The 18,798-nt window shown below is 36.6% G+C and overlaps 1 protein-coding gene across 1 annotated transcript; it reads left to right on the top strand.

Annotated features, from left to right (window-relative positions):
• Positions 1-10,002: 10,002 nt before the first annotated feature.
• LOC131395780 (olfactory receptor 4C15-like) lies at positions 10,003-16,050 on the top strand. The gene is given in 3 exon segments (XM_058527602.1): positions 10,003-10,016; positions 15,130-15,617; positions 15,620-16,050. Coding segments are annotated over 3 exon segments (933 nt in total).
• The last annotated feature ends 2,748 nt before the right edge of the window (positions 16,051-18,798 follow it).

An 18,798-nucleotide genomic window follows, 5' to 3' on the forward strand; every position in this document is an offset into this window, starting at 1 on the left:
ACTCCCTCTCTTTTCTCACAAGGCTCTGGCCACTCTCTCTCTCTCTCCTTGTATAAACTGTCTTTTGAATAATTCAAGCTTTTTCCGGTTCAGGGCTTTTGTTCTTAATCTGATCGCTGTTAGAATTCTCTCCTCCAGAGATTTTGCTCTGCTGGCTCCATTTTACTTTTATCATTTTCAGATGAACCTCCACCTACATAGACAAGTCTTTACTGATGAGTTTCTCTAACTGTTCCCCTCAGTTTTTCTCTAGCTCTTCAGCTGCTTATATCCTTAATTTCAATGATCACAAACTGTTCCTTAAAAATATTTCTCAGTGCTGACCCAGTGGCCTAGCAGTTAAGTTCGCATGCTCTGCTTCGGTGGCCTGAAGTTTGCCAGTTCGGATCCTGGGCACAGACTTACTCACCACTCGTCAAGCTATACAGAGGCGGTGTCCCACATAGAAGAACTAGAAGGACCTACAACTAGGATATACAACTCTGCACTGGGGCTTTGGGCAGAAAAAATTGTTTCTTGACTTTTATTTTCTCTGTTTTCCCCACAAGATTGTAATCTCTTAAGGGCTAGGATGGTGTTCATTCACTCATGCTGTGGGTAGAATAGTGCCAGTCACCTAATAGGTGCTTAATAAATATCATTGAATGAATATAAGTCTAAAATAGACTATTTTTGATATTTGCAATTTCATAGCTTGAGTAAGCAGTAGGGAAGAATAAATAAATATAAACACTTTATGAGTTCGAATTTGCCCAGTTTGCCTGCTGTCATATTTCCTTTTGGAAGCAAGTATAATCTCAGATTAGTAATTTGCTATTTAAAATGGAGGCCACCACTTTACCAAAATTTTCCACTACCTTTTTTCATCCTTTTTAGAAGCAGACTAATAATCTATCATGCTGGAGTCAAGATACCTCAGAATTTAGTGTCTATATCTTGAAGATATGTATTCTTTATGAAAAAAGTACAACTCTATAGATCTATTTCTTTTTAAACTACGGGAGAATGATTCTTGGTGATACGTTTCTAGATTTGGATTTCTAAATCCAAAGAGTATTTATTTTCTCCCACATCCTTCTTTGGCTGTCACTAGAGAGACACATGTCTTTTTAAACTGCCTCCCTTGACTAGATATATGGGAAGCCTAAGGTCGTAGCATGATTCAGCATTCTCTTATGGTTGTATTACAAAAAAATATATGTTGCTAAAACCGACATCAAAGAGCATACTGCCTATGTTTTCTTCTAGAAGTTTCATGATTTCAGGTCTTACATTTAAGTCTTTAACCCATTTTGAGTTAATTTTTGTGCATGGTGTAAGATAATGGTCTACTTTCATCTTTTTTGCATGTGGCTATCGAGTTTTCCCAATATCATTTGTTGAAGAGACTTTCCTTTCTCCATTGTATGTTCTTGGCTCCCTTGTCAAAAATTAGCTGTCCATAGATGTGTGGGTTTATTTCTGGGCTCTTCATTCTGTTCTGTTGATCTGTGTCTGTTTTTGTGCCACTACAATGTTGTTTTGGTTACTATAGGTTTGTAGGATATTTTGAAATCAGGGAGTGTGATACCTCCAGCTTTTTTTTTTTTTTTTTTTCCCCTAAGGATTCCTTTGGCTATTCAAGGTCTTTTGTTGTCCATATAAATTTTAGAATTCTTTGTTCTATTTCTGTGACAATATGTGTTGGAACTTTGACAGTGATTGCATTAGATCTTAGCAATGTATTTTCAAGTACCATGCCTGACTGGGCAGGGGAAACAACGGAAAAAATAAAAAAATTAGACTTCATCAAACTAAAAAGTTTCTGCACAGTAAAGGGAACAATCAACAAAAAGAAAAACAACTTAACAATTGGGAGAAGATATTTGCAAACCATATATCTGATAAAGGGTTAATATCCAAAATATATAAAGAACTGATACACCTCAACAGCAAAAAACTAACAACCTAATTAAAAAATGGGCAAAAGGCCTGAACAGACATTTCTCCAAAGAAGATATACAGATGACCAACAGTCACATGAAAAGATGTTCAACATCATTAACTATCAGGGAAATGCAAATCAAAACTACAATGAGATATCACCTCACACCAGTCAGAATGGCCATAATTAACAAGACAGGAAACAACAATTATTGGAGAGGATGTGGAGAGAAGGGAACTCTCATACACTGCTGGTGGGAGTGCAAACTGGTGCAGTCACTATGGAAAACAGTATGGAGATTCCTCAGAAAATTAAGAATGGAACTACCATAGGAGCCAGCTATTCTACTGCTGGATATTTATCCAAAGAACATGAAAACATGCATGTTTAAAGATACATGCACCCCTGTGTTCATTGCAGCATTATTCACAATAGCCAAGACTTGGAAGAAACCTATGTGCCCAACAAGGGGCGAATGGATAAAGAATATGTGGTATATATACACAATCAAATACTACTCAGCAATAAGAAATGATGAAATTCAGCCATTTGTGACAACACAATGGACATTGAGGGTATTATGTTAAGCGAAATAAGTCAGAGAGAGAAGGTCAAATACCATATGATCTCACTCATAAGTAGAAGATAAAAAACAACAGCAAACAAACACATAGAGACAGAGATTAGATTGCTGGTTACCAAAGGGGAAGGGGGGAGGGAGGAGGGCAAAAGGGATGATTAGGCACATGTGTGGTAATGGATTGTAATTAGTATTTGGATGGTAAACATGATGTAATCTATGCAGAAATCAAAGTATAACGACGTACACCTGAAAAAAAAAAGAAATAAAAAATATAAATGATGACAAAAATTACAATATTAGTTACAGTATTTCAAACAATATTTAAATCAAAATTTTTATGTTTAAATACCAAATGTGTATATTTAATAGATATGTAGCATTAATTATCACCAACTATTTTCAGTAAGTATGAGGTTCATTTATTTATTATAAAATATTTGCTGAGTTTTATAAAGTCTCAGATACTCTTCTAGGATCTGGGTGTACAGTGATGGATAAGAAAATGGTTCCCTTTTGTCCTGGAGCTAACATTCTAGTGCATATGTGTAAACTAAGTCATGGAGTGATAACTAGTTCTCAGAAAATTGTAATGGAGTGGTGCATGTGTGACTGGGTAAATCTAGTTAGGTGGACATGAGGGTTTTCTGAGAGGTGATTTCTAAACCAAGATCTGAATGATGAGATAGAACCATCCTTTAGCATATCAGTGGGAAGAGCATTTAAGGCAAAAGAGAAAAGCTTGTGCAGAAACCCTAAGGTAGGAACTAGTCTAAACTGAAGAAGGTCAGGGTAATCAGCACACAGTGGACTAGGGGGAATGTGGTCCAAGTAGAGTGTAAAAGATAGGCAGGGTCCTGATCACAGAATGCTATTATTTTTTAACTCTCAAAGTAAAAAAGAGCACAGACATCAAAATGACTGTATTAGTATAATAATGAAAAATCAAATCCTTCATAAGCTTATAGATGACACAACAATTTGGCATCAAAACTCTTTGCACATAGCTTCCATTTAACTTTTGCTATGTCAGTAGTAGAACACAATGTTTACTTCTTGCTTACAATACATTAAAATTAAATTTCTGGATTCACTTTATGATTCTTCACTCTGCCTCATGTTAAAGAAGAAGAAAACACCTATGGCAATGTAATAACATTGGTTTCTGTAAGAACATTTTAATGATCATTTTCTATTTTAAATATAGAATTAAAATACTGGAAGGATCATAATGAGATCACTAAACTTAAATATTTGTAATCTTTTTGGTAATTTTCCTAGCTTCAAAGTAGGTCCAGAATCTACATCTTCTATTACATAGGTGAGATGTGTTCTGACCGTTCATGCTGAAATTATTACCTGTCAGATTCCATAAATTTCTTCTTTTGTCTGTTCTATAGGTCCCCCAAATTAATTCACATTAAAGAGTTTTACTTATTAAACATAGGACTTAGCAGCTCAATGTCTGTCTTTTTTTTTCTTTTTCAGCAGCCTGACTGCGGAAACAAATCTCGGTCTTACTACTTTTTTATAGAAACTTGCCGTTACTAATATTAGATTGTAAATCATATGATTATCTCTAAATTAAAACTGAAAGATTCGGTATTTTTCGTGAGACAAAGGCATAGCAAAGTAGGAATAAAATGGTGCTTTAATTTGAAGAAGGGTATTGGCCTAAAAAAGCTACTGCAAGTATCAAACTTATTGGGAAACATTACATGAATTTGCTTCCTATTTCAGTGAAAAAATTTAAGCCATTGGAAGAGAACTTCCATAGACTTTTATACTATATCTACCAATCTGCCACCACCCATCCAATTACATGCTACCTTCCTACCTACTCTATAAATGCATTATCTATGCTGCTATGCAAATGCAACCAACCTCTTTACCTACACAGTGGACCTCATCTCCTTATGGCCTGTACGAGGACATTGGTCTAAAAATCTCTTCTATAACCCTTATTTCATCCACATTTCCTTATCTACTAGATCATTTACATTCTCAAAAAGCAATCTATTATCTCTTTCGTCTTTAAGATAATCTCTTCCCTTGATCTCATTTCCTTCATCAGCCATTTTATTTTCCCTCTATTGTAGAAAAACTCAAGAGGTTCTATAACATCTGTCTCTCCTTTCTCTCATTCCATTCTCTTTAAACACTTTTCAGTAACACTCCAATACCTAATACTTATTGAAAATGTTCTTTTCAAGGTCATTGATGACCTCTGTGTCACTAAATTTAATTGTCATCACTCACTTTTCATCTTACAGAATCCATCAGTAACATTTAACCCAGTCTACTGTGACATACTCTGTTTCCATATCCAAGATTCCCAAATTAATATCTGCAGCCCAGATTTCTTTCTTGAGGTTGAGATCTGGAAATCCAACTTCCTCTATGATATTTCCACTTGAATGACTAATAGACTTCTTAAACTGAATACATCTAAAGCTGTATTTCTGGTTCTTCCCCCATCATCAAACATACTCCTCTCACAACATTCTGTACATCAGCTCATGGCACATTTGGTCTTTCCTTTACTCATTCACCACATCCAGTCTATCAGGAGATCTGTAGGCTGAATGTTCAATATATATCCCAAATACAACCACTTCTAATCACTTTTAGACCTGTTACCTAGTTCCAAGCCATCATCATCTTTCAACTGAGTTATCACAATGGTCTCATACCTACCTCCCTGCTTTATCTTGGCTTTATCTTTTGCTCTAACACTGTATCCTCAACACAGCACTCAGAATTAGCCTTTAAACCCGTAAGTCAGATCATATCACACCTCTACTCAATACTCTTCAATGGCTTTCCATGTCATTCAGGTAAAATTTAAAGCCCTTACAATTACTAAAATCAGCAGTCATAATCTAGCTGCCCTGTCACTCCCTTAAACTCCTCTCTTATGACCAACCCCTCACTGACTCCCCTTGTTACTCTGGTACCTTTCTATTCCTCTTACTGGCCAAGTATGTTCTTGCTGTATGCACTTTACATAGGCTGTTCTCTCTGCCTGGAACATCTTCTCCCTGTCAGCTGCATGACTAACTCACTTTAACTCACTTTATGTTCCTCGATGAGAAGAACTGATATTTTAGATAGTACTGCCCTTAGACCTTGGCAAGCAGGGCCACTGTTCTTGACTCCACACTTTGAAGTGTCTTCTGTGAAATTTTCAAGTTCTCTTCCAGTGTTTGGGACTTGGCAATGCCTTCTGGTGGCGCACCCCAACCTAACCCAGACAGCATGGGTATCATTTTTGTTTTCCCTCTTTGGGGTGCTCTTCAACACTCTATCTTGCCCATGGAGTTAATTGGACAGCCCCAGAAGCTCTGAATTCTGTACCTATGAAGTTATTCCAAACCCTGTGGCCAGAACCTTGGTTCCAGTAGGGCAGTGTGTCAATCAAATGATTTCCACAAGATGGTGTATTATTTCTTTCATAATATTTTACTAAGCTGATTACTAGAATGGCATATACGTGCTGATTTTGTGTAACACAGGACAAGTTCAAGGATACAGGCTATGAATGGTCCCCTGCTGACTCTTCCTTGAGCCAGATGTGTGGGCTTTTCTCAGCTCTCATTTGTCCTTGGTCTGATTACAGTGCCATCATCTACAGCACTGCTGATGGTGGGGGTGGTGGCAGGCACACTGTATCCTGTCCATCCCTCCTGCTGACAACCAAGCAGGTCACCTGAACCCTTGCACAGGATGCCATGTGTCAGACAGTTCTTCAGAGGTGGCTGCACTTATCTCCTTCCAGGGTCTTTAGAATTTTTGCTCTGTAGTACTGACTGGCCATTCTGATTAATGCCACGTCTTACCTTCCCGATATGGTGGCACTGTGCTCTCATGTGTTGGTCTTAAACCATGTGTGATGAGGGACATAACTTGCATGTGAAACAACTTTTCTTTGTCTGGGGTCAAGTCTTTTATCCATCCTCCCTGCTGGTGGTGGTGTGTGGAAGGCAGGGCTGTGGTCAGTGTTGAAAGACACCACATTCCGGGAATGCAGTGGTTATGGTCCAAACAGTTCAAGGGAAGACGTGGTTGGAAGATGGGTGGTTCTCTACTTTTGGTATAAATTTCCAGTCAATTTAACATGACCGGGAAATGAATTACTGTTCACATTTTCTCGCAGATTCTGGTCATCAGATTTGTATTTGTGCTCATTATCAAGAAAATATTGTTAAGAGAGTCATTGGAAGCCAGGATTCTTTGGCAGTCCAATAAATGGTGCAGTATCTTTAGTTATGATGTAAAACCCCACTAAATGTACATTATTAAGGAAGTTCAAAGGCATTATTCCAAAATACAAAGGTTTGATATAGAAGAAGAATAGATAGATTCTGGAACTGGACAGGAAGAGAGAAACCTGGACACCAGGAAGAATCTTTCTGTGCTCTGACTGGACAATAAACAAATACATAAGTACCTGCTCTCTACCTGTGATCCTAAATCTCCACCAATAAATCACTATATCTTACACTGACTCATGAATTTTGTAGTATACTCTTTAGTCAATAGTTTGTTACTATTAATTTTTTTAGATCAAATTGTTTATATAGTTGGGTTCTGTAAAAAATATTTGACTGGTTCTGCACACCCTAGGGGAGGACTTGCTTTTAGATACATCAATTCTGTGATGACTTAATAATACCTACCCCAAATGACAAAGCATATTTTCATGGAAATTGATAAACCAGTTCTAAAATTTATATGGATCTGTGCCTGTGTTTCAATAACCTTGGTGATACACACAATGTGAGAAGAACAGAGATAGGGATTAGATCTACTAGATATCAGAGCCTGTCATAAAGCTCTGGTTTGTAAACATTTTGCTATACCAGTAGTAAAGAATTTTAAAGAACAGAACAAATGGCCCAGGAATCGAATCATCCATCTTTGGAGACTTAGTATTTATTTTGTAATTCAATAAATGATGGTGGTGAAATTTTAAATTTGTGAGGGAGAACTGATTATTGGATAAATTCTGGAAGGGAAAATTGCTGTTTATCTACCCCCATTTTATCCCCCCATTTCACACGTCTTTGTGCCTGTCTCTGTCCTTCTCTCTCTTTTCTGATTTGTAAAGTTTTTCTGAATTCACCTTATTTTTGCACAAATAACATGCTTGTTATATTATCTGCTCCACCCTATATTCACACTATTATTTCAGTGTTATCCCATTCGCTTCCTCTAACAGAAGGAAAAAATAAAGGATTAAGCAAAGCAGGGCATGGGATAAAGTAGAAGATGCTAAGTGTGGTCTGAACTAGGAACCAGGGTTCCAGGATTCATTGCTGGAGTCCTGCTGTTGAGTCATATTTTTAAAATATCATCTCCTCTGGGAGTGTGGTCCATGTCAGATGGTTCTTCTATGTCGGAAAAACCATCTAAAATTTCAATTAACCCAACAACAACCAACAACCCCCCCCCCCAAAGAAAATAACAATTGTCCTTTAATACCACGGGCAATTAAAGTGAAGGTGCTTCCAGGTGTTCCCTTTTCTGATGAGTCACTTCAATTCTACTTCTTTCTGTGAGGAGTGAACAGACATAAAAATAGGTGGGATACAAGAGTGTATAGAGGGACAAACTCCTTGGTATGGACCCTCCCTGAAGGGACCTCGTAAGCTAAGTCCAAGTTTTCCCTCAAGAGTCCATCCCAGTGCTACATTCCATCAGAGTCAACAGACCGGTCATTCCTTCTTTTAAAAAAAGTGAAATGAGAAAAATTCCTTTATAACTAGAAATTGTGCTTTTATTTTTAAAGACATGGCATATCAAGATGAGCTACTATAAAGAAAAAAGAATATTTTGGATTAATCTATACATCTTTGCACATTTATATATAAAATCTATAACTATCTAACAAGCACTTATTGCTAGTCTACTCCCAAAACATTACATGTCCTTATGGATTGATGCTGTGCCTTCTCCCAGAACTCAGCTCTTGTATTTAGAGAGAGCATAGGCATTTTACCCCAACCCTGCACAGACACTGTATTCCATCCCAGTGTAGACGATGATGTCCTTCTGAATATGAAGGGAAATGAAAGCATCTTCAAATAGAAACCCAGGAGCAGATAAAAAAAGAAAAACAACAAAAAAAAAACCTCTAATTGTTTGGGGACATAAAAGTTTTGCAAACATTTGAGCAAGTCAAACCACAGATAACTGTGTCTTGGAAAGTCATACTGATGGGAAATTTCCAAACCCTGAAGGGAACTGAGAGGCAATTCTACAGGTTCATGACATCTCAGAGAAACCTCTTTAAATTCCAGTTGGAAATCAAGGAGGAAACTTTTGCTTCATTAATTCTTTGTCTGGGAAGCTATATTGAAGACAGCGCTTGAGAAGCAGTGGGGAGCATTCTTTACCACGTCTGCCAGAGATGCTTTTCCTTTCTCTCTCAGATGCCGAAGTGAGGCTTGGAAACATACTTCACATTTTTCCAGCCACGGAATGGGCTTTTCTCCATAGAGAAGAGGAGATTGCCATGACCAGAATTTTCAAGTAAGTGACACATGGTAAGACTTACAATTTGCATTTTTGCATTTTCGTAGAATGTTTTAAAGTGTGATGTTGTATTTAGAAATATGGGTGTTGTGGTCCAGGCTACCTAGGTTAATGCAATGCATGGGCTTAACTATGAACATCTGAACTAGTTACATAACCTTTCTGGCCTCAGAATCTTCACTTTTAATGGGGATTATAGTATTATCAAGTTCAAAGGATTTGAAAACTCAAATAAAATTATACATGTGGAGTCGATAGGACAGTACTTGACACATAGTACGTGCTCAATAAATAGCAGCTGTTAGAATGCAAACTTTCGAGGGCCGTTAGGAGGACCTATTACCTCAAGTTTAATGAAATTAGACCCATCTTCAGTTTTTCTTCAAGTTAAATCCAACAAACCAAATATGAGATGCAGCAAGTACAGATTTTTGTTTTAGCTCTCCAATAGCGCTTTATTTATTCCTTCCATATGTGTTCTCACGTATCATTCTTCCTCTAATGCTCTCCCATTGTGATGCTTTAGATTAAAAAGTGGAATTTTCTGAGGCTGTATAAAAAATGCTGATGTAGGAGCATGGCAATTCAAGTGCTGTTTACCGTTTGCAGAGTTATTATATATAATATCGCACTTAATATTTCCACAACAAAACCCAAACAAATGGCACAGGGAAGGATGTCAAGGGTAAGAAATAGTTACTTACTCAAGTCGCAGAGCAGTCTTCTGATTTTACATATGTCCACTTAATTTTCTCTAAATAAGTCCACTAAATTTTCTTAGGCATTTGATGTCATAAATAACATTAGATTTCTGCATCAGAATTGTTAAGGAATATTTAAATGGCTGAAGCTCTGAACTGCTTTAGTGCTAGTTGTTGTGGCTTTGTCTCTCTCTTAAAATCAACTAAATTGCTAAGACAATAGACAAGAGGAGGTCAGGCATCCATCAGGAGGGACACAGATGGAAACAGAGAAGCTTTTTTTTTTTTCTTTAAATTCCAGAAATAGCAAGAGTATTAAACTAGAGATATTGAGGGAAATCAGCAGAATAATATTGAGGGAAGACAAAAGGATCTGAAATCTGGAGAAAACATATTTCCCAGATTATCATGGAAAGGAACATGCTTAGCTAGAGAGACAAAGAATAAATCTGTTATTGCTGAAGTAAATAATAATCTCAGATCAAAAACATAGTGGATTAGGGGGCCGGCCCGGTGGCACAAGTGGTTAAGTGCGTGCTCCGCTGCAGTGGTCCGGGGTTCACCGGTTCGGATCCTGGGCGCGCACCAATGCACCACTTGTCACCACTTGTCAAGCCATGCTGTGGTGTCATCCCATATAAAGTAGAGGAAGATAGGCATGGATGTTAGCCCAGGGCCAGTCTTCCTCAGCGAAAAAAAAAAAAAAAGAGGAGGATTGGCAGATGTTAGCTCAGGGCCGATCTTCCTCACAAAAAAAAAAGAAAAAAAATACAGTGGATTTAAAGAACTTAACAGAAAGGGTAATTAAGAATGGGGTTTTATTCTATTCTTTTAATTTGTAATAACTATTTATTTAGAAAAATATATGCAAATGTGACATACATCCACAAACAGGTACATATAAATGCATCTAAAATTTAGTGCTTGATATGTAATTAAAAAACACTACTCATAATGACAACCTTACTACTAATTCCTTATATAGTTTTAAATGTTATATATATACTTCAAAGTGAAACAGGAATTTCAATTATTTTCAGAACGATTGATGCTACAATTAGTATGCTGCCGAAATGAACGGGAAGGAAATAGTGGGTACTGGGGATAGTGAGGAGGCAAAATTCCCAAGGTCACAGCCCCACGGGATGGCCCAGAGCCCACAGTTCACGGCCATGAAGGGCTCTGAGCAATCTCTGCTGCAGTTCCAGCATATTAAAGAGCATGGCTGTCAAGAAAGGAAAGACCACGGAATCTTCTAGGAGAAATATGGACAGAATAAACTACTTCCTATAGGAGTAAATGAAGTTAAAATTGATCAAAGTGAGGACAGAGGATGGGGATGGCTGGGCCCATGAGACAACCATTTATGGAAGGTTTACAATAGTTTAAAATTTTTAGCATAAGATTTTATGTTATGTTAGCACGTTAGTTCCACCTATGCAAATTTATTATACTGGATAGGTGATAAAATTATCCTCAAACCCCGTCTCCTTTTTCTGAACTGTTTAGATGATGGAAAATGTGGTCTTGTGGGTTTTAACTTGATTTTTGATTTTAAATATTCTTATAATTATATCAAGATACATATTGAAAATAAAAAGTCTATACTATTTTCAGACGTTTCCTTCTAGGTTTTAAAGTTATATTAAAATGTCTGTGCACATGTGCATAGCTATTGTAATTTTTCTTGTTTTTCTCATTTAACATATTGTAAAAATGCATTACCATGTATGTCCTCATGTTATTAATTAGTGTTTTATTCTCAGAATCATGTGCTATTAATCTATAGCAGTCTGATTTATATAAACACCTTCCTAATATTGAACATTTTAGATATTTCTAAATTTTTACTATTATAAATGACACATCATGTTCCATTATAAAACTTACACTTCATCTCACTTTTAGAATAATTTTTAGGATTGGGGTTACTAGGATAGGGAGTACAAGCATGTTTATTATTCTGGAAATATCTGCTAAAACATTTCCCAAAGGATAGAATTCATGAAGTAGTTTCATTGCAATTTTAGAATTGATATAACTTAAAAAATGTGATTTTAAAAATACATATTTTATTTTTATGATAGATTCAATTTTCCAGCTCACCTTGTGTGTGTAGACACTGCTTAAAAATAATGCTGGCATCAATATTTCACATCTTCCTTTTGATTTGTACCTTGCAAAGCACATTCGTAATAACTGTCTTATTCGACTCTCGTGGGACAGGCAGCTTGAATAAATGTTACTGTATCTATTTTATGAGAGAGGATGCTGAAGCTTAGTGGTTTCTTCAATGGCACATGGCTATTAGGCGGTGAAGGTGTGATTGCTAACTTTTTGATAGCAGAAACTGAATAGTTATTATATTATTTTTATTTGTTTTTACTTTGGAGTAATTTAAGATTAACAGGACATTTGCCAAGATAGTGTAGAGAGTTTCTGTACACTCCTCACTTATTTTCCCTGACTATTGTCATTTGGCATTACCATGGGCACAGTTGTCAAAACGATGAAATGAGCACTGATATATTATTCTTAATGAAACATCAGATTTTATTCATATTTCACTAATATCTTCACTACTGTTTCTTTTTTGTTCTAGGATTCAATCAAAGACAACACGTTACGTTTAGGGCAATTATTTTTTAAATGGCTTAAAATCATAAACCTTGTGTATACAAACCACGAGGACATTGTACTCTCCATTGGCAAAGTTTTAACACTAATTTTGGAAGTTCCTTTTATCTGAAAAAGATGAGATTGATTTGTTTATATCTAATCAACAGTTTAATTCTAAAGTGGTATTACTCTTAGAATTCCCAGATAATGAAAGTGGAAAGCCTAAGAATTAACTATTATATTACTATAGAGGCTTGGTCTTCCTCTCCACCACCAGCCAATTTTTTTTTTTTTTTTTCCGTACAGTGAAGCTACCTGAAAAAGACGTGGACACATGTGGGTCTGAGGGCCACAATAATTTATTCAGGGACTATTAAGGACATTTAAACACATTTAAACACATTGTTTAAATGTGTGGTACATTTAAGCAATACCATGTCTGCTGTATGAGCAACAAAATATCATATGTAAATAAATAAAAGGATGAGTAACAACACTTGTCAGCCTTGGTCATGGTAAAGCAGCAATTAGGAGTAAATATGCTGTCATTTCTGCTCTGCGTCAATGGCTCTGGGGGCTTCTTCTCACCATTCACTGTGATTTTCTCCTTTGCTTCTAACCACGTACATTTTTTTATGTTATAGCCTTATCTGATTCTCACAAGAACCCTATCAATAGACATTCTTATTAAACTCATTTACAAAAGGTAAACTTGAGCTTTGAGAATTTTAAGTAACTTGTTCCATGACATAATACAACTAAGTAGAAGAGTCTGGATTTGAACCTAGGTCTGTGTGAATCTGGAGCTGATGTTCCCGCTCACTTCATTTTGTTGTCTCTCTTGCTTTGGCCACAGGAAAAGCTGATCACTGCTGGATCATATATTGATGGCGTTTACTTTTTCATAAATGGTTGTTGACTAACTCAGTGACCTTATAGAGTTAGTTTTTTACTCTTGTTTTCTTGATGCCAGCTTGTAGCTCAATACGGAGTTTACAGTGCAGTTTATAGACCATTTAAGAATGCGTAGAACCCTGGGAAAATAATGGAAATGGTTATTTTATAGTGAAAAAAGGCAGATATTAACATACACAACAATATATTTTTTAGGTTTATTAGTATTGTTTTTGTTAACTAAGTGGTATTCCTAAAAATCAGCTTATTTTTAATTATCAGAATAAGCCTCATTATTCTTTTATTCACCTATTTAATAAATATAGCATATGTTTATGTATACACACATATGCTATTTGACTGATAAATTTCTATGTACAGTTGAGGACAGAATCATTCTTTGAAGCTGTCTACCTATGTAAAATGAGGTCAAATGTTGGAATAATTATCTGGATGACTTATGGAAAAGCTTTCTGTGAGTTAGGTGGCTGGCTTTTTAAGTGAGAGAGTAGTAATTACAAACGATAAGGGCATTTTATCATAAGCAACATTTTCACATTTTCCACTTTGACCCTTATCTTAATCCTGTGAGATGAGCAGGTAGGCTATATACAAACATCCCTACTTTACAGCAAAGTCATAAATTTGAAACATATATACTTTGGAGAATTGTCCTTGATCAGATTGAGCCACATTATACAAATGATTAGCAAGTAATTAATAAAACCTCAAGACTGGCTATATTTGACATGTTTCTATTCCTTACCTGTGTGGTTGTTGACAATTTGTAAGTAATTGGACTGTTACCTTCTGATTCTACATCATTTGCTCTGTATCCTTTATCAACGGCCTCTTTCAAACATCAACAAAGGAATCAGAAGGCTTTAACCTCTACAGGTGGATGGAGACAGTAGAAAAGCCGTCTCTACTCTGAAGTTCTTGGTAGAAAAGAAAAATTTTTACTTCTTTCCCTGTTCCAGTGGGAAGGACTTGGGTGTGGAAACCAGAGTTTCTGTCTTATTCCAGATCCAGCACCTGTTCTCTGTTATTATCTCTTTCAACAAGATAATAGGGATAATAAGACCTACCATAGACTGTTTCCTACACAGTAGGCCTTGAACAATTGCTTTCCTTGCATTATTTAACTTAGTCATCATGACAACACTCTGAAGTAGATATTATTTTTATAAACTCATGTTCTTATTTTGAAATGATGAATGAAGAAAACCAAACACAGTATATACATATTATGTGTTAATTATAGAGCAGGGCACTCTTCCATAGATCCTTCTATTTCATAAAGAATGAATTAATTCATCTTAAAGACCCAATTCAATTCAGACTTTCAAAGAAATATTTGGGGGAGTAGCCATGATTTTCAGGTGGCTCTTAAACTGGATGTTATTTCTTCTTCTATTTGTAGATAAGAAAATGCAAATGGCAGGCGTGACGAATAAACTGCAGTCCTCCTTTCCTCAGACCTTGGATGTGGCTTCAGAATCTTCTCAACAGTTCACTCCAGGAAACCACTACTAAGTGATCAGAATTAGCAGTTGAGAAAAAAAAAAATTCTCATCCCTACCACATGCGGATACCTCTCTACCTCCATATTGAAACTGTCTACTATAAAGTATTAATAATTTATCTCCACCTCAGTTGAGCCTGACCTCCCACTACCACCTTCAACACATTTCTAATTTTGTTTTGTCAGTAATGACAGAAATATACAAGGTGGTTTTTCATATGGATGCACTAACTTGTTGATGACTATGATAATGCCATAAACTGGTCTGAGATGAATTCCTCTCTCCCGTAATTGTAGATTCCACATACTCACTGGGGTAGCTTTTCCTTGAAAATCATGCAAAACCAAGTTCTGTAACTGAGTTCATACTCCTGAGGCTTTCCCAGAATCCGAATGTTCAGAAAGCAGTATTCGTTGTCTTTTTGTTGGGCTACATTGCAACTGTTGGGGACAATGTGCTAATTGTGGTGACCATCAGCAGCCGCCCAGTGCTCCTGGGCTCCCCCATGTACTTCTTCTTGGCTTTTTTGTCCATTCTGGATGCATGCTATTCCTCTGTTATTGCCCCAAAGATGATCGTGGACTCTCTCTATGAGAGGAAAACCATCTCCTTTGAAGGCTGCATGACCCAGCTCTTTGCTGAACATTTCTTTGCTGGGGTGGAGGTCATTGTCCTCACTGCCATGGCCTATGATCGCTATGTGGCCATCTGCAAACCCTTGCACTACTCTTCCATCATGGCCTGGAGGCTCTGTGGCATTCTGATGGGGGTAGCCTGGACAGGAGATTTCTTGCATTCCATGATACAAATTCTCTTTACCTTCCAGCTGCCCTTCTGTGGCCCAATGTCATCGATCATTTCATTTGTGACTTGTACCCATTACTGGAGCTTGCCTGCACTGACACTCATGTCTTTGGCCTTTTGATGGTTGCCAACAGTGGGTTTATCTGCATCATAATCTTCTCCTTGTTGCTTGTCTCCTATAGCATCATCCTGTTCTCTCTGAGAACCCATAGTGCTGAAGGGCAGAAGAAAGCCCTCTCCACCTGCGGATCTCACATTGCTGTTGTGGTTTTGTTCTTTGTCCCATGCATATATGTGTATGCATGACCTCCATCTGCTTTCTCCTTTGACAAAATAGTGGCAATATTTTACACCATCCTAACTCCCCTGCTCAATCCTTTGATTTACACTTTCAAGAATAAGGAAGTGAAAAATGCCATGAGGGAAGTGTGGAACAGAATCGTGGTGACTTCTAATGAAAAATAAAACATTTCACTTTGAAAAAATTTTAAAGTTAAGAGGAGAAAAGTCAAATTTTCTTATATAAAAACTTTATGTGGATGGGTTTTTTGACAAGAGGTAATGAAATGCAATAAAGAAAGCATTAACATGGGAGTCAAGAAATAATGCTTTCTCCCACAGATCATTTATCATCTCTGATTTGGCTACTCAGTATCCTCGTATATAAATTAATAAGAGTTGGATTTTATGCTTACTTAGAATCCAATAATCAAAAAAAGAATGAAAAGAGAAATAACCTATTAGACTGATTGCCATTCACTCCATGCTTTGAAAAACCTTCATGAAGGGAAGGCAAAAATATCTTAGAGATTAGGAACAGAAACTTACTTAAACTATTTCAAGTGAAAAGAAGTTTATACTTAGGACACTGATCTCAGTGACTGATGAAAAAAACAATCAGGACTCAAGAAGGGCAGAGACCAGAGGATTCTCAGATTTTAAACTGTACCTGTTATCACATGACTCCATCATTTAACATGATCCATGGCCGTCTGCTACAGAATTTGAGTCACTTGGTGAATTTCTTGGAAGATAAAACCTGAATGGCCCAGTTTTGTGTATGGTCGAGTTCCTTTTGGAACTCATACCAATACCATACTCATACCCCATACCAATCAGCTATGGGAGAAGCAGTGTGACCAGATTCCATAAGGGAATCAGCGATGAGTATCTCTTATGTGAGTAAAATCAAAGGGAACTATTGAGAGGACCTGTTACTAGCAAAACCAGTAGTAAAGCTGCAGATGTAGTAAGCTGATTTTCCTCCCCTACAGGGCCAATAGAAGCCAGAGACATCTGAGAGTAAAAAATAAGTTTCAAGAGAGGATTATATTTTAAGTTACTTGATAATTTGAATTTTCTTGCCTTTACCTGCTACCCAAGTCAAAATAATTGTATTTGAATAATAATTGATGAAGAGATCATTCAAATTTAGACACATCTTTCATGGCATTTTCATAATTAAGGTTTATTTTTCTTAGGTTGCCAAGTGCCTTCTGAAATAAATGATTTACAGTAAAATATTTCAATTTATGGTAAAATATTTCAGTTTCCCCAAGAACATCAACACTAATAAAATACTTATTCATTGAGTATTCTGGACAAAAATTCTAAATAATCATTTTTTTCTTTATTTAATCTTCCATTTCAGGTCCAAAGAAGAAGAGTGTATGATAAATTTTCCGCCAGAGTTTCTGAATTATTCACTGGAAACCTTACCTTAGTAAGATACAACTTTAAATGAGCAGAGTTTAAATTAGGGCCCTAATTCATCCTAAGACTACATGTGAGACAGATGTACATCAAACTTAAAATAGTACAAACCTCAGTTGTCATCTATTCCCATTTTCACAGTTTCCTTGACTGAATGACCATAGTCAGCTGCATTCTATAAAACACTGGCATTGATTTGACAGAAGCTGGAGTTCAGTTAGGTAATTCAGTCCTTCCATCTACAATGGATTTTAGTGAGCACTCAGGGTCAGTTCACTCCGAGCTGGAAGGAACTCCAAGAGATCATTGACTCAGCTTCTAGCCTTCGGCCAGTTTAATGGTCTCCTTTGAAACTATCCTCTGCAAAATGTTTCCACCACAACTAAGAAGCTGAATCATTCCCTCAAAGGTAGGGAGTTAATTTTGGGCTTTTTCACTGGAAGTTCATTGACTGTTCTTGTTTTCCAGGCCAAGAAATCTTATGACATCACTGTTTATCTTCTTAAAATAAAAGATTTAGACTTATACTTAAGAGATTTGGATTCTAGGCTCGTTTCTGTTACTAATGAGCTGTATGACCTTAGGTTATTCATTTCACTTCTTTGGTCTTCAATTCCTCATATTTAAGGAGGGTTAACAAAAGTACAAATATTTCCTCTACACTTTCCCTGAGCCAGGGATTCTTTCCTTTCATATGTTACATATTTTAGTATTTCTAGAAACTTTCTAAAAGTAGGTCTTCACATTCCCATTTAATTGATGGGGAACTTGAAGCTCAAAGACTTTAAATAACATACCAAAACTTCCTTCAGGCTTCTTCTAGTCCATTTTTTAAAAAAAGGCCAGATGTTGGTGTGTGATTTTCTCTGAGCCATTTGAGATTGCTGGTTGCCACTAGACACTTCAGCAAAAGCGCAAGGTTTGTTACAATCTATTCATGGCATTCTCCCCCCTCAATTCTGTCTCCCACCTTTCTCCCTCCATTCCTACCCTGGACCTCTCACTTCATCCTCATGTAAGGCACCTAGCATGCTGTGTCATACCCTGTAGGCAATTCTAAGGCCAGAGGGCTGGGTACTAGTGTGGTTTTCCAGGTAACAAAGTAATTTTGTAATGTACTCTATCCATTTTTAGTAGGTTGCAACCATTTCGAAGCAAAGATCTAACTCTCTTCCCTGTAAGTGGACAGGCATATATCTTTAAAAATAAAAAGAAATTACATAAGACGAGTATTTAAGAATTCTTTTCTTTTCTTTCTTTCCTGTCTTCCTCTCTACACTGATTTATAAACATAGAAAGGATTAGAAATGGGAGAACTTAACATTAATAATGTTAAAATAAATAAATAATCATATTACTTGTTGTCTTTTATAAAGAGAAAATCGGGATTTAAAGAAGTCGAGAAACTTGCTTAAAATCACATAGCAGATAAATGGTGAGGCCAGGATTCAGGTTTACCTTAGATATTTCATTTATCTGAGCCTATAACTGGTTTCAAAG

The sequence above is a fragment of the Diceros bicornis genome, chromosome 31 (assembly GCF_020826845.1).
Source record: "Diceros bicornis minor isolate mBicDic1 chromosome 31, mDicBic1.mat.cur, whole genome shotgun sequence".
In the NCBI taxonomy this organism is placed as follows: domain Eukaryota; kingdom Metazoa; phylum Chordata; class Mammalia; order Perissodactyla; family Rhinocerotidae; genus Diceros; species Diceros bicornis.